Raw genomic sequence first — 14,418 nt, forward strand, 5'->3', positions numbered from 1 at the left:
GCTGAGCACATAGCTCAGTAGAAACTACTGTGCCAGTGAGCTGGACCAGAGCCCTCTGAAGGCCTCTGGGGAAGGGGGAAGCCAGTTGTTTATAGGCCCGTCCCCTGTTCCCTGGGGCACTCCTGGGTGCTGCACACAAAGTGTCAGGAGGCTGTGGTAATCCGGGATGCTGCTCTCGGTCCCTAAGGTGTCCTCTGCTTCTCCTTCGTCAGGAAGTGAAGCTCAGAGTGCCCATGCCCTACATGCTCAAGGTGCACTACAAATACACAGTGGTCATGGAGACTCAGCTTGGCCTTCCCTACAGCCGGCTTCGGGACATGGTGGCTAGGAAACTGGTGCTCTTGCCAGAACACACTCAACTGAGGTGAGCCTCGTGAAGGCGGCAGCTGAGGGTGTGGCGGGGGTCTTGCGCTGATGCAGAGGGCTGGCTCTGGAGTGCTTTCTGAGCTGATGCTCTTTACCCATCATCCCTACCAGCTACCGGCCTCGGGACAGCTCCGAGCTTCTGCTCCTGTCCGAAGAAACCACGAAGGATGCCTGGGACCAAGTGAACAACCACTGCCTGACGCTTTGGTGTGAGCACACGGTGGTGAGTGGAGGGAGCCAGGGCACCTCAGGCCACTTCCACCAACTGAATTCAGCATTTATCCAACCTCTCCTTCAGGCCAGGCAACAGGCTCAGGGATGGGATGCTGTGGCTCACAGGCTCACTCAGTTACAGCAGGAAGAGGGTTTCATATGGGTGGGCCCAGAAGCGGACAGCAAGTGTAAGCTGCCTCCACCAGTTTGGCTGGCTCAAGGATCGTGGCCACCACTTTCAACAAGGACAGAGTGACGTCACGGCTAAGCTGAGCTCACAGATACTCCTCACCTTAGGTCGCTATGAGGAACATTTGAGGGTGGAGCATTTATTTCACCAAGGAGATAACAGCCTTTTCCTGAGACTTGGCATCTACTGACACCTGCCCACAGTCATAGCCTGTGCCGAGTGCACTCTGGGAAGGAATTCTTAAAAGTCCCCAGTGCTCCTATACATGTAGGTATATCACTGTTTAGGAAGCAAGGAGAGAAAGGTCAAGGGACCTGACCTAGAGACCAAAGCCGCTTAGGGGTGGAGTACCCGGCTTCACATCTGTGTTCATCCGCCATGCTGTAGTGACAAGGCCAAGCTGCCCTACTAGCCGTGAGGTCTAGACAGGAGTCACCTGACTTGAAAGTGAGATCCCCAGGAGTCAGGAGCAAAGTTGGAGGCTAGAAGTGACAGTGATGGCGGAGCAGTTGAACTTTTCCCCGTTAGTTTCTGGAGGGAAGTTCTTATTGCCACTTCTTATTCTGTCCCCGAGACACTCAGAGTCTGTCTGTCAGCCAATGAGTGGATTTTTACACAGAGGTTGACCTTTCTTTATTGCTAAATGGTATATGCTGCACTGGTAATTTCAATTTTTTGTTGGGGAATATTTGCCTAGAAAGGATTCTATTTTAAACATGAATAATTTCACTTATAATGTTCTTAGAAATTATTACTTTTTCCTCCAATGAGGCCAATCTATTTGCAGCTATATGCACAGATCTCCCCCAGACTCCCACCATAAGTCTCTTTAGAACTCCATCCAGGCCCATCACTGCTAGCGTTCTCTGCCACTGTTGTCTGTGGAGGCTTTTCCACTAACTAGGAAAAGCAAAGCAAATTGCCATTTACTGTGTATCCTCAGTGCAACATGTATCACCAGCCAAATTCAAGTACTTGTACATCCTCAGAACAGTACTCCTACAGGGCAAGTATTCAGTAAGGGCCGACTGTTATGATGCCACACCTCCTCATTTCATTCTCTAGCTTCCACATCAGGTGTGGAAACAGGTCCAGAGAGGCCACACTGCTACTCAGGGACCCACAGCTAGTAAATGGAAGCTGGTATAAAAACCTAGGATTGGGCTATAGAGATGGCTCCGTGGTGAATAGCACTGCCCTTCCAGAGGACCTTGGCTCGATTCCCAGTACCCACATGGCAGCTCACTACCATCTGTTATTCCAGTTCCAGGAAATCTATTGCCCTCTTCTGGTCTCCATGGGCACCAGGCATGCATGTGGCACACAGACAAACATGCCAGCAAAACACATAAAAAACAAAAAACAGGCTGGGTGGTGGTGGCGCACGTCTTTAATCCCAGCACTCGGGAGGCAGAGCCAGGCGGATCTCTGTGAGTTCAAGGCCAGCCTGGGCTGCCAAGTGAGTTTCAGGAAAGGCGCAAAGCTACACAGAGAAACCCTGTCTCGAAAAACCAAAAAAAAAAAAACCAAAAAAAACAAAAAACAGGCCGGGCAGTGGTGGCGTACGCCTTTAATCCCAGTACTCGGGAGGCAAAGGCAGGTGGATCTCTGTGAGTTCAAGGTCAGCCTGGGCTACAGAGGGAGATCCAGGACAGCCAAAGATACACAGAGAGACCCTGTCTCAAACAAAACAAAACAAAACAAAAACAAAAAACAAACTAGATCTGCAGACTCCGTGGGGCTATTCCCACCTCACTGTACCGTCTTACGGAGGACATGCAGCCAGGCATGGTACCACACATCTAACTAAGCTCAGCACTCAGGAGGCTGAAGAAAGATGACGTCCAGGCAGCCCTGTGCTACCCAGTGAGACCCTGCCTCAGAAATGTTTTAAAAGTCATGGTTCTGAAGCTTTAGAGAGTATGAGAATTACCTAGAGCTAGGTCTTAGGAAGGCTGGTTTAGTAGGTTTGAGGTGGAGTGCAAAAGCCGAATTTCTAACAAGATCCTCAGTGTCTATGCTAGGGGAAGAGGACAAATTCAGTGCCAAGAAATGTAGGGACCGCAGAATGGCTCAGGAGGTAACGGCTCAGCTCCTAGGACCCACGTGGTAGAGAGAATGACTTGTCCAAGTTGTCCTTTGATCTCCACATACACATCATGGCTCACAGACACACACACAGACACACACACACACACACCATAAACTAGCCGAATTTATACCACAGACTGCCATTTACTTGTGGCTCAAGTTATCTCCCAATCTGAAAGAAAGAACACTATCTACACTACTCTGGGACTATTATAAGATTTAAGTAAGGCAACTTTGGCCTACATAGGGTTCTGCATACCTTTCAGTTTCATTTGCGCAACCATTTAGTATTCCTAAAATGTTTTAGACCTATGGTAAGTACTGATCATCAACTGCTTCCATTAGTGGTTTTCAGTATCCACTGGCCCCAAAATGAGCAAACTTAATAATAGGCCCCTTACTATTTCAGGGTGATCAAGGTTTGGTAGATGAACTCAAGGGAAGTGAAAACTCGGATGCCCATACCCGGACAGCAGAGCCTCAGCCTAAGGAAGGAAGCCAAGTGGTAGCAATCTTCAGTTATGAGGGTACTCAGCCGGAAGACCTGGAGTTTGTGAAAGGAGATGTAATCCTGGTGTTATCACATGGTAAGTGCTACTCCAAGTCCACAGACCCAGATTCATGTATCAGCAAAAACAAGGTCAAGGACAGACAGAGGAAAACATCAATTCTTAGTCAATAAGTTTCCACGGACTTCCTAGCTTTTGGTAAAAGGCAGCCAATGCAAGTGTGTGGCTCTCTCCTGCCCATTACTCTATTAGGCACAAGACTATGACAGCATCTTGACTGTTCCAATATGCACCTGGCTGGAATTATTCTGCCTTTGCTACAGACCACGGAGCCTTTAACTGTACTTCCAGAAAGAAGGGGAGGGCCCATTCTGCAGTAGAGGCAGCCAGCTGTAAGTGACTTATCTGTTAGGAACCTATGGATTGAAGAGTGACAGGGACCGGAGAGGTGGCTCAGTGGGTGGCAGTGGCCGTGCATGAGCACAGGGACCCTAGCATCCATGTGAAAAACTGGCCATGGCCACATTTGTGCCTGGAATTCCAGCACTGTGGGAGCAGAGACCGGCAGCTTGGGAGAGCTTGCTGTCACCTCAGCTCCAGACCCAGTGAGAGTCCATCTTTAAGAGGGACTAAAGGCTAAGGGATAGAGGACACCCAACTTCTTCTGGCCCTCGTATGTGCAGAGGCTTGTGCAATACACACACACACACACACACACGAAATCTCAGTGATTCTCAAAATTCATTATACCTAAGCATCCTTTGAAGGGTTAAGTTTCTTGGCCAGCCTTCCAGAGTCTGGGTCAGATGTGGGGTGAGGCCCACAAATTTGCACTTCTCAGCAGTTCCCAGGTGATACTGGTCTAATATTTCAGGAAGCACTACTGTAATTCAGGTGAGCTGTTGAGCATCAGGAAGGCAAAGTAGTGTATAGCTCATTATAATAGTAAATCCAATAGACCAACTGAGAGATTTGAAGTTACCTGGGCAGGTGTCTTGGTTTGGGTTTCTATTGCTGTGGCGAGACACCATGACCATGGCAACTCTTCTAGAGGAAAACAATTAGGGCTGGCTTACAGTTCAGAGGTTTAGTTCATTATCATTGTGGCGGGAAGCATGGCAGCATGCAGGCAGGTATGGCATTGGCAGAGTAGCTGAGAGCTCTACACCTTAAACCTTAGGCAGCAGGAGACTGGGCCACATTGCCTGTAGCTTGAGCATGAGAGCTCAAAGCCCGGCCCCAGAGTGACACACTTCCTCCAACAAGGCCACACCTCCTAATAGTGCCACTCTGTATGGGCCGAGCATTCAAACACATGAGCCCATGGGGGTCATATATATAAGTGTGTAGCAACTCAAAGGAGAAAAGTGTTTTCTTTGAAAGGAGATTGAAAAATCATTAAGGACTGGGCTTAAGAACACAGTACCAGTGTGTGTAATATCTAGCTTTTTGAGTATATGGTGGTGGTGTCGGGTGAAATAAGTGAGAATGCACAAGAAAACCCTTAAGATACTGCATCCTATGCCACCTATGGAAGTCTCAGTGGTTTAAGTTGGCAAGTGCCCCTCTGTGTCAGAACTCTATCCTCAAGCTAACAATGGGAGACAGAATTCAGCATACATGGAGAGGGCAGTGAATGAGTTCAACTGCTCTCAACAGTTACAGATGGCTTCATTTAGAAAGTTTCCCCCAAACTTTCATGTGTAGGACTTACTGGGATCCTCTTCCAATGGACACTGGTTAAGGCTTAGGATTAGAGATTTTGCATGTCCGGTATGTTCCTAAGACCCAGGCACACAGATGTCCATACCCATACCCATACCATAAATAGGAAGAATGAAGGTAGTGGTTTGTACTCTCCAGAAGGAACCTGAGGAAAAAGTAATGCTTACTCACACTCTACACTACAGATTTTTTTCAAGACAGGGTCTCATTACGTAGTTCTGGCTGACCTGGAACTATGTAGTTTAGGCTGGCCTCGAACTCACCAAGATCACCTGCCTGTCTCCCAAAAATGCAGGGATTACAGGTGTATGCCACTATGCCTGGCCCAACTATAGAACATCTGAGGAAATGACGTAGGCAAGAAGGTTCTAATAAGATACTCAAATATGACTTTCTGATTGGCTCTGTGGTCTGTTTAGATGGATATAATTAACCAATGTGGTGTGATTCGATGGATATGATTACTCTCTGGATGTCCCTGTTCTTAATAAAAATGGAGACAGTTGTAAATGAGTTACTATGAAGGCTGAGTGTGTATTTAGTCACAGTGCTTGTATCTTATTAAAGGGCTATCATGTTTATTTTCACAAATGTACTAAACCCAACTAGCTCCAACTTTTAAGGTGTTAATCACTCACTATGGCATTTAATAGCATGCCCTTTCATGTGATCAAAATGAATTCCAGCAAAGCTTAGGTAAGATGGTTTCTTAAAAAAACAAAAACAATGCCGGGCGGTGGTGGCGCACGCCTTTAATCCCAGCACTCGGGAGGCAGAGCCAGGCGGATCTCTGTGAGTTCGAGGCCAGCCTGGGCTACCAAGTGAGTCCCAGGAAAGGCGCAAAGCTACACAGAGAAACCCTGTCTCGAAAAACCAAAAAAAAACAAAACAAAACAAAAAAAAACAACAAAAACCAATCAACTGGGGATTCATGTTCAGTCTGTATATTTATAGTAATTCATCCTACATTTTACTGTTTATCATAGCTACAACAGAATCTCGGAAGACTCTCATAGCATACAAGAGAAGGCGGTATGCTCACTTTAACCTCAAATTACTTTCCAGTATTTTTCTGTTGCCACAAATGGGAACAGGGGAAGATGACTAGGTGTAAGTGCTGACCACTCATGATGGTGCAGTTTTTCCTAGATGGTTTTAGTAATCAATGTACACTTTGCTTTTTATCAGTGAATGAAGAATGGCTGGAAGGGGAGTGTAAAGGCAAAGTTGGCATTTTTCCTAAAGCTTTTGTTGAAGAACGAGCAGCCAAGGAGCTGGAAGGCACTCCCGGAGAAGTCTAGGATGCTCCACAACCTGTGACGCTCAAGCAAAGAAGTGCTGCTTTTTCCAAGACTTGCCCATCTCTGCTGTGCGCTATACAGACACATTTGGAAATGTTCTCTAACAACATTTCCCTATCCAAACTGAACCCATCACACAGTAATATGAGAATTTGGATGATTTCCTTGTAGATGAGAAGGATGAGATGAATTTCTGGAAGGGGAATGAAGGGGTCTTCTTGGGTGCTGGCTCCCTAGCTGTGGACTTTATGAGAATTCCTGAAGCAGGATGACAATGGGTACACCTTTGTTATGAAAATAGAGCAGGACACCCAGTGTCCAGGCCCAAAAGCTGAGTGGGAATATTCTCCCTGTACCTTAAGAATTTGGTTTCCAGAAGCTTAAAGCAAATTTACTTGTAATTCAGAAAGCACACACATAGTTAACTCATTAAAAAACAAGCTTAGGTTTCATTAAAGAGAAGTTAGGCAGAATCAGGTACCCATGAACATTCAGTCTCAAGAATTAAACTCTTAGAATGATGGCTCCTCATGCCTTGTCAGATGGACATTATTGAGAGTTTAAGAGTGAACATATGCCACCAGTACTTGAGTGATGAAAAGCTGTGTTCAGGAGGCAGCCTGCAGCCCATTAAGAGAGACATTCTGCTGCTTTACATGTATTATTCAAGACTAACCCACATGATAAAACTCATGCCATTTTGGTGGTCCTTCAGGTTACCTGGGGACAGGGACTGCTGAGCACTAGACCTTGGGACCTTACTGCCCTGCCATATGGTTTTGCGAACTGTTTTTCAAGTTTGTAGGTGCAAGTGAAAAGCAGGTAGGAAATGAAGGTTTTTGTTTTTTTTTGGGGGGGGGTGTTTTGCAAGACAGGGTTTCTTTGTAGCCTTGGCTGTCCTGGAACTCGCTCTGTAGACTAGGCTGGCTTCAAACTCAGAGATCGAGTGCTGGGATTGGCAGTGAGTTTTACATAGAATCACAATCCAGGTGAGGGCTAGTCAGTGTGAGCTCTGAGCCCTAGCACACTGCTGAAGTTGCCTTTGGAAACTTCGGACAAATTGAAAGAGAGACCACCCCGAGCCTCAAACAGTTATCGCTGTCGGTGTTAATCAGTCAGTGAGGTGTAAAGGCCAGATGATAAACTGAATTACCTCCTGATAAGCTACAAAATAAATGGTTCCTGCCTTTACAGAAGCCACTCTACTAAAGAATCGTGGCAGTCTATCATTTTCTAGAACAATTCACTGGAATGCTAAGAAAAGCAAAATTAACCCCAAAGCCTACCCAGTTGTGACCATCTCTGTTCCTGCAGGTGGGTGAGTAGTTAAAGTTCTAAGCTGTGTTTTTACTTCTGTATCCTTTAAGGCAGAATAAACAGTCCACACACAGATCTGGTTGGAGAGAACACGGTTTAATTAAAGGCAAAGCTGATTTCAGCAGCTGCAGATCTTGCACAGACAGACAGGAGAAAAAAAAAAAAACAAATCAAATCAAATCAAAACAAAACACAAAGGAAGGTTTATTACACGAAACCAGATGAAGATTCTCCTCCTCTTCCTCATTACCCCACAGTGAGGATGGCAAGGCGAGGAACCCAGCCAAGAGTCATAAAACATTCCAAACACCAAATTCTCATGCAGACTGGGGCTGTAGATGGGAAGTGGGTACCACTGGGAGGGAGCTGGTAAACCTGTTGGCTGGTCTAAGGTGCAAGAATCAGTGACATTTCCAACAACGGAATGTTGCAGCTGTCTGAATGCAGAGCTTACACACACAAACCGGGTGAGCAGGGAAGAACAGGGAAGAGGACAAAGGTGGACACATGGAGGGGACTGGAGCAGCACAGAGGGTTTCATTTGCCATTGAGTGGGGGTTTCATTTCCAGACCTTTCAAAAACAAAACAAAACCAAGAAAACCCAAATACCATGTCAAACTAAAAGAGCAATAGTGTAAGCCTCGGGCTCCAAGCACTCTTTCTGAAGAGCAATGAGCAATACCTCACCCCTTCTCATTGCCGGGGCCACCCAGATCCTGTGACACCCGGGCTCCTGGATGTGCTTTGCTCTACAAGTAAGGTCCACCTAGCTCCCACACTCAGCCCTTGCCCTCTGGGAGAGTAGATGGCCAGGTGTGGACATGGACGCACATCCACACATGCACGCACGCTCACACACACACACACACACACACACACACACACACACACACACACACACACACACACACACAATGTGCACACACACCTATCTCCCAGAAAATAATCCCTACCCTAGCACAGCAATTGGACATTTAGATTGTTTCCATAATTTCCCCTTAAAATATTACTTTTCCAGGAAATGACTAACAGAAATGCTGTCCTTCTGTTCCTACACAGAACATCTTCAGTCCTCTTTCCTCCCAATAAATATCAAATAAAGAGTTTATTCCTTTCTTTCGCCCTTTCCAAAGTGGCGTTCGTTGTGTTTTCTTCTCTGCACAGCGTGCATTTGTCCCTGTTGCCTTCAATTCTGCTCTTGAGGTGAAGGCTGGGAGCCTGCGACTGGGCAGAGGTCGGCTCCTCTGTAGCGATGCAGGCACTACTGACTGCTTCCTTCCTCTTCAGACCACCTCTGGGGCCCTATTGCTGGCCCCATGCTGCTGCTTCCTGGCGAGATGTTGTACACGGTGGGGATAAAACAATGACTAGGATACAGCGTATGGCTAAAGGGGTGGAGACTGGTGCAAGAGGCTGGTGAGCAGGATGGGGACACAAAACCAACTTAACCAAACATAACCACACTGAAAGCATCCACTTACTAAAATGTGTTCCAGGCTATGAATGGACTAGCCTGCCTTCTGTGAGACTGCTTGCTATGCTACTGCAAAAGTGTAGGAATCAGAAACATTAATTGAAATCTTCCAGCAGCCACCTGCTGGTCTAGCCCAGCAGCACCAGCCACACTGCATCCTCGATGGGGGCTCGAGCACCTACAGAGTGAAGGGCATCTCCTGCTGGAGTTCCCAGGCTGGAGGAAGGCCTAGCAGAACCTTCTAGGAGGCCTGTATTCTCCCTTATGGAACACTCCCACAGCTTAAGAGGTCAGTTCCCTGTGCCGTCACCACCGACCTCTCACAGGAGCAGCACACGGGACTGTCTTTGCTCCACACTGACTACAAGTACACCTGTGTATGGAAGAATTCAGTGTGATAGTTTGCTACTGAGAGTAATAATAAAAGATGTTTAAGAATAATTTCAACTACATTCTCAGTCAGCAAAGCACTCATAATGGATTCCTATTTTATTCCCCAAAGAGGAAAAAAGGACTGAGAAGTTCCTATTGGCTTCTCCCATCTGCCTTCCCTTCTCAGCTTCCACTTCCCACGTGTTGGGGACATGCGCGGTGGAGAAGGTGAGAGGCGTGCTATCAGTAACTGAGTGAGACAAACAGCAGCTCCTCTCTCCCTCCGGGAAGTCCCGGGGGAACGAGAGTTCCTGATGGTTTTTTTCTTTTTGTTGCACTGCGAACATTTCGTGCACACTCAGCGGGCTGGTGGAACACTTACACCCTCTCGACAGCAAGAAACAGACAAGAGGGCTGCCACCTGCAGGGACTGTGTGGGCCAGTCCTGCAAACCCAACATGCCATGGTTTATGGAGCCTTCATTCCCTGGGTCGCTACTGTGGCCTCAGTGTGGAGGGTTCATGGCACCTTGTCCTCGCTGCTGTTTCTGCTTCTGCTGCATTAACAACTGCTCCAGAGCGGAGGGTCCAGGATGCATCATGGAACTGGACCAGATGGACTGAAAAATAGCCCAGAAAGTTGTCAGCAGAGGTCAAATGTTATGGTTGTCTGACAGGGATTTGTTTGAAATCCTAGCCAGCTGTAAAGGCAAACATGACCTCTAAATCCCAAGCAACTCAGCTCTAAGAAAAAGTCACCATGAGACTTGTTCCTAAGACTATTTTAAAACTTCAAACAGTGAAATTACAGTTTTTTAACCCTAGACTGGCCTGGAAAGATTATCCCTCTTACTCAAACCATTCTGTGATTATAGCATGTACCAGTATGCCCAGCTGAAATTATGTTTTAAGTTTGCTTTTTGTTTTTTTAACTAAAATTCATATGGCATGACAGAGTAAGCTTATTGTAAAAGTTTTAGGCAAACAAGACATTTAAAATTATATACTCTTAATTGGTCAAATAAGGCTGAAATCAGACACACCAATATAAAGCAGAATTTTAACATAAGGATGAAACAAAACCCTTTACCATTTCCGACACCCTGATAAAACACAGAGTTAACCCCTAGGGTCTTCTCAATCTCATGGGTGAAAGCAGACACTTTTGCAGTACGAGCCTTGTGCTTCCTGCTCCTCAAATCTACTCACCTTTAGGCTTTCCATGAGGACAGCAGAGGAATCCTCCATGGAGGGGCCATGGCCTGTCCAGGTGCCACTTGGAGTGCTAGCCTGATGCCAACTGCTCTCAGATGATGATGTTGCTGAGAGATAATCAACGCCAAAACCACCCATGGCTAAGAGATGAAAATGGGTAAGAATTCAAACTGTTTTATCAATGGCAAATATCAAACTCCATGCAAAGTTAGAGCAAGTCATTTCCCCTTTGCCTGGTAGATAAAGTAATGTGGATCTACCTGGTTTATCAGTTTTCCACCGATCTGCGGGCCGCCTATCCCTGTTATCTGGAGTCCCAATGGGTCCAAAGTTAGAGAACGGAGCAGAATTATGGTTATGTGTTGGAGGAGAACTGGGCAGGCTGCTTGGGTTAGAGGAATGAGGAGACTGGCTGGCTGGTGTTGAATGATCTGTTAAAGAATTAACAACATAAGGACACAACTAGGTATTTCACAAACTAAATGAAGAACTAATGTTTCCTTCAGATGTGGTCATCAAAATGTGAATGAAAGCATTATAACAAGGCTTTAGAGAAAAGACCAGATAAGGCCATGGGGCAATCTGTCAGATCACTAACGTGTCAGATTGCACATATCCAAGGCACATTCTCCACCCTAAAAAAAAACAAAAAAACAAAAAACAAAAACAAAAACAAAAACAAAAAAAAACATAAAACAAAACAAAAAAAACAAACTGTAGACAAATTCATCAGACATGCAGTTCTGACCTATTTCAACTTTTGGACATCAGAATCAGAATATTTTGATCTTAAGAATTATATAAATTAGACTTTAAGAAACTGAAACAAAAGGGGACATCTTGGCAGTTAAAAGCACTGGGAACTCGGGTTTGATTTCCAGCACCCACCACCAAAACCCCACACCCTCTTCTGGCCTTGCACACATGTGGCACATAAAATTCAGACAAATGCTCCCACATAAAATAAAAATAAATCTCCAAAACATTGTTAACAGAGAAAGAACAAATATGGTAATAACAAAATCGTCTAATTATAGAAACTGACTAATTCTTAGTCAATATGGATGAGAAGAAAAGGCAAATTTTATAATTGAAGCACTAGTTGATACCTGAACTGGCAGGAAGTGATGGAGACCAAGGGGTCCCTTCAAAAAGGGAGTACAGTGATGTTTCCTGCGAGGCAACTGAGGGGTTCAGTTCTGCCTTGGAGCTGGTTGTCAGGTTTTTTCCATACACTTCATTGAACATACTGCTGTTTGGATATCGTTCCTGAAAGATGTAAGTTAATAATCCAGAAAGAAAGATTAAAAAGAGAGTCTGTGCTGCATCCACAGATGCTCAGCAGACTAAAGCTTGCTTGGTAAACAAAGTCCCCCAGACTAACGTCTTTCATTCTTGTTTGCCCTTTGCCTTTCTTTCACTCTGTAGTCTGCTGTCTACGTAAACCTTCTGAGGTCAAAAATAAAAAAGAGGGTCATTTATTTGACCGAAGAACCAAACTCTAAGAAATGCAGTATGAGAGGTTAAAAAGCTCAAACTCATAAAATATAGGTCACTAGTCTGCCCTAATCAGAGACAAAGGAGGTAAAATCAAGACTCAGAAAAGAATACTATACTGAAAAGAAGAAAATAAGCAATCATAATAAAAACATAAAGCAAGATTCTTTTTTTTTTTTTAAAGGTTTTTTGAGACAGGGTTTCTCTGTGTAGCTTTGCGCCTTTCCTGGATCTCGCTCATCTAGACCAGGCTGGCCTCGAACTCACAAAGATCCGCCTACCTCTGCCTCCCAAGTGCTGGGATTAAAGGCGTGCGCCACCACCGCCCGGCTAAAGCAAGATTCTTAACCTCACTTACCTGATTGACAGAGAATCCAGTGAGGGACAGGAAAGAAGATGAATGTGACATGAGTTCTGAAGGCTTCTCCAATAAGGATTTCTTCAGTTCCAGAAAAACAAAAAACAAAAACCAGTGATTCCTTCCATTTTAAAGTAAAAAGACTACCACAGGAAAAGACTCTTACTTATGCTTTCACAGTAAAAGACTACCACCTAAGCACGTGTCTGTCAGTTCCATGTGTTCAGTTTAAGATTTAGAAAAGCACGCCTTTAATCCCAGCACTTGGGAGGCAGAGCCAGGCGGATCTCTGTGAGTTCGAGGCCAGCCTGGGCTACCAAGTGAGTTTCAGGAAAGGCGCAAAGCTACACAGAGAAACCCTGTCTCGAAAAACAAAAACAAAAACAAAAACAAAAAAAAAAAAAACAAACAAAAAAAAAAAAGATTTAGAAAAGGGCCGGGTGGTGGTGGCGCACGCCTTTAATCCCAGCACTCGGGAGGCAGAGCCAGGTGGATCTCTGTGAGTTCGAGGCCAGCCTGGGCTACCAAGTGAGTTCCAGGAAAGGCGCAAAGCTACACAGAGAAACCCTGTCTCGAAAAACCAAAAAAGTCTTTAAGATTTAGAAAAGGTCATATGCACATCTGTCAATACCACAACACCAGCTAAGTGCCAGTTGCCACAGGTAAGTCAGACCTTCTTTCCTGGGTTTATCTGGTCCAGTGCAGCGATGCGGCAGAACTAGGAATGTTTTTTAGGTATGACCCTCAGGATTCCCTTACCGAAGAGATGATGAATTATGCTGGCATGTTTTACTCCCTAAAATGTTAAAATATTAATGACTTTAAAAGGCCTTTCAAGTCCATTTTGATAGCTGGCTTTGTTTTCATGCTTCCTAAGCAGCTGTACTTATGATATACATTAACTACTAAGCTGAGTTAGTGGTCCTAAGAAGGTTATTGGAGGAAAGGGAGAGTAAGCTGGGTCTCTCTAACGCTTCCTGTCATTAGACAGCAGTTTAATAATGTGCTCAACACCCATTATATGTAAAGCATTTTCACACATTACATTATCAACCAAGTACAAGAAGGCTAATTGCTTTCCAGTGTTGTTTTTTTAAACATTCAAAAAAAAGGGAGAACCATTTCAAGGCCCCACTTGTTTTCCCATCAGTGGTAGATGTCAGGAATAAGGAGAGTTCACGGACAAGGCCAGCGGACACACAGGTACCACCTGCAGTCTCCAACTACACCAGCCGACAGGCACAAGACAGGTGCGCCTGTGAGGCAACAGAGCAGCTGGGTTGCTGCGGCTCCTGTGTGCTGTGGCTCCTGTGCCCTGCGGCTCCTGTGCTACTGCAGCTCCTGTGCCCTGCGGCTCCTGTGCTACTGCAGCTCCTGTGCTCTACGCCCTGGGAAGCCTTTAGTACCACTTGCCTAGGCAAGCTCAAGTCCCAGGGATGGCAGCTACTATCACAAAGCTATTTTTATTTCTCCTGATTCTATGATTAATACATTTTAATCCTCTAAGTATTTTATTGCTCTCTATTTATGGGAAAGAAAAAACTAGGGGGAAAAAAACCCGTCAAAATCTTTGTATGTTGTATTATGATGTAGAGAAGGTAGGGAGGTTTCAAGATGCACACCTTACTTCCTATATTTATACCCCATGCCCTCAGTTAAAATATGATGTAAATACTAGTGAGCATAAAGAATGACACTCTGCAGGCTGGATTCTAGAAGACTGTTTCCAAACAGGTATCAGTAACCAATTCTTGTGCTTTATTCTATACTATCCTAATTATTTACATTCT

General features: G+C 45.3%; 2 protein-coding genes across 5 annotated transcripts in view; one reads left to right on the forward strand and one right to left on the reverse strand.

Annotated features, from left to right (window-relative positions):
- Positions 1–7,915, forward strand: part of Ncf2 (neutrophil cytosolic factor 2) — a 33,683-nt gene extending 25,768 nt beyond the window's left edge. Inside the window, exons 12-15 of the mRNA XM_052737194.1 lie at positions 213–364; positions 478–589; positions 3,270–3,447; positions 6,283–7,915. Of these exons, the coding sequence (XP_052593154.1) occupies positions 213–364; positions 478–589; positions 3,270–3,447; positions 6,283–6,395 (555 nt within the window). The 3' untranslated portion in view covers positions 6,396–7,915. The remainder of the gene's footprint in view (positions 1–212; positions 365–477; positions 590–3,269; positions 3,448–6,282) is intronic.
- The window catches only part of Smg7 (SMG7 nonsense mediated mRNA decay factor), a 67,617-nt gene continuing 60,988 nt past the window's right edge, over positions 7,790–14,418 (reverse strand). For all 4 annotated transcript variants that reach the window (XM_052737193.1, XM_052737191.1, XM_052737192.1 and 1 more), the window contains 5 exons: positions 12,629–12,709; positions 11,883–12,042; positions 11,034–11,204; positions 10,768–10,913; positions 7,790–10,178 (listed from right to left, as the gene is read on the reverse strand). In XM_052737193.1, coding sequence (XP_052593153.1) covers positions 10,065–10,178; positions 10,768–10,913; positions 11,034–11,204; positions 11,883–12,042; positions 12,629–12,709 — 672 coding nt within the window. In that variant the 3' untranslated portion in view covers positions 7,790–10,064. The remainder of the gene's footprint in view (positions 10,179–10,767; positions 10,914–11,033; positions 11,205–11,882; positions 12,043–12,628; positions 12,710–14,418) is intronic.

This window comes from Peromyscus californicus, unplaced genomic scaffold (genome assembly GCF_007827085.1).
Source record: "Peromyscus californicus insignis strain IS unplaced genomic scaffold, ASM782708v3 Scaffold_14__1_contigs__length_90479793_seg_2, whole genome shotgun sequence".
NCBI lineage: Eukaryota > Metazoa > Chordata > Mammalia > Rodentia > Cricetidae > Peromyscus > Peromyscus californicus.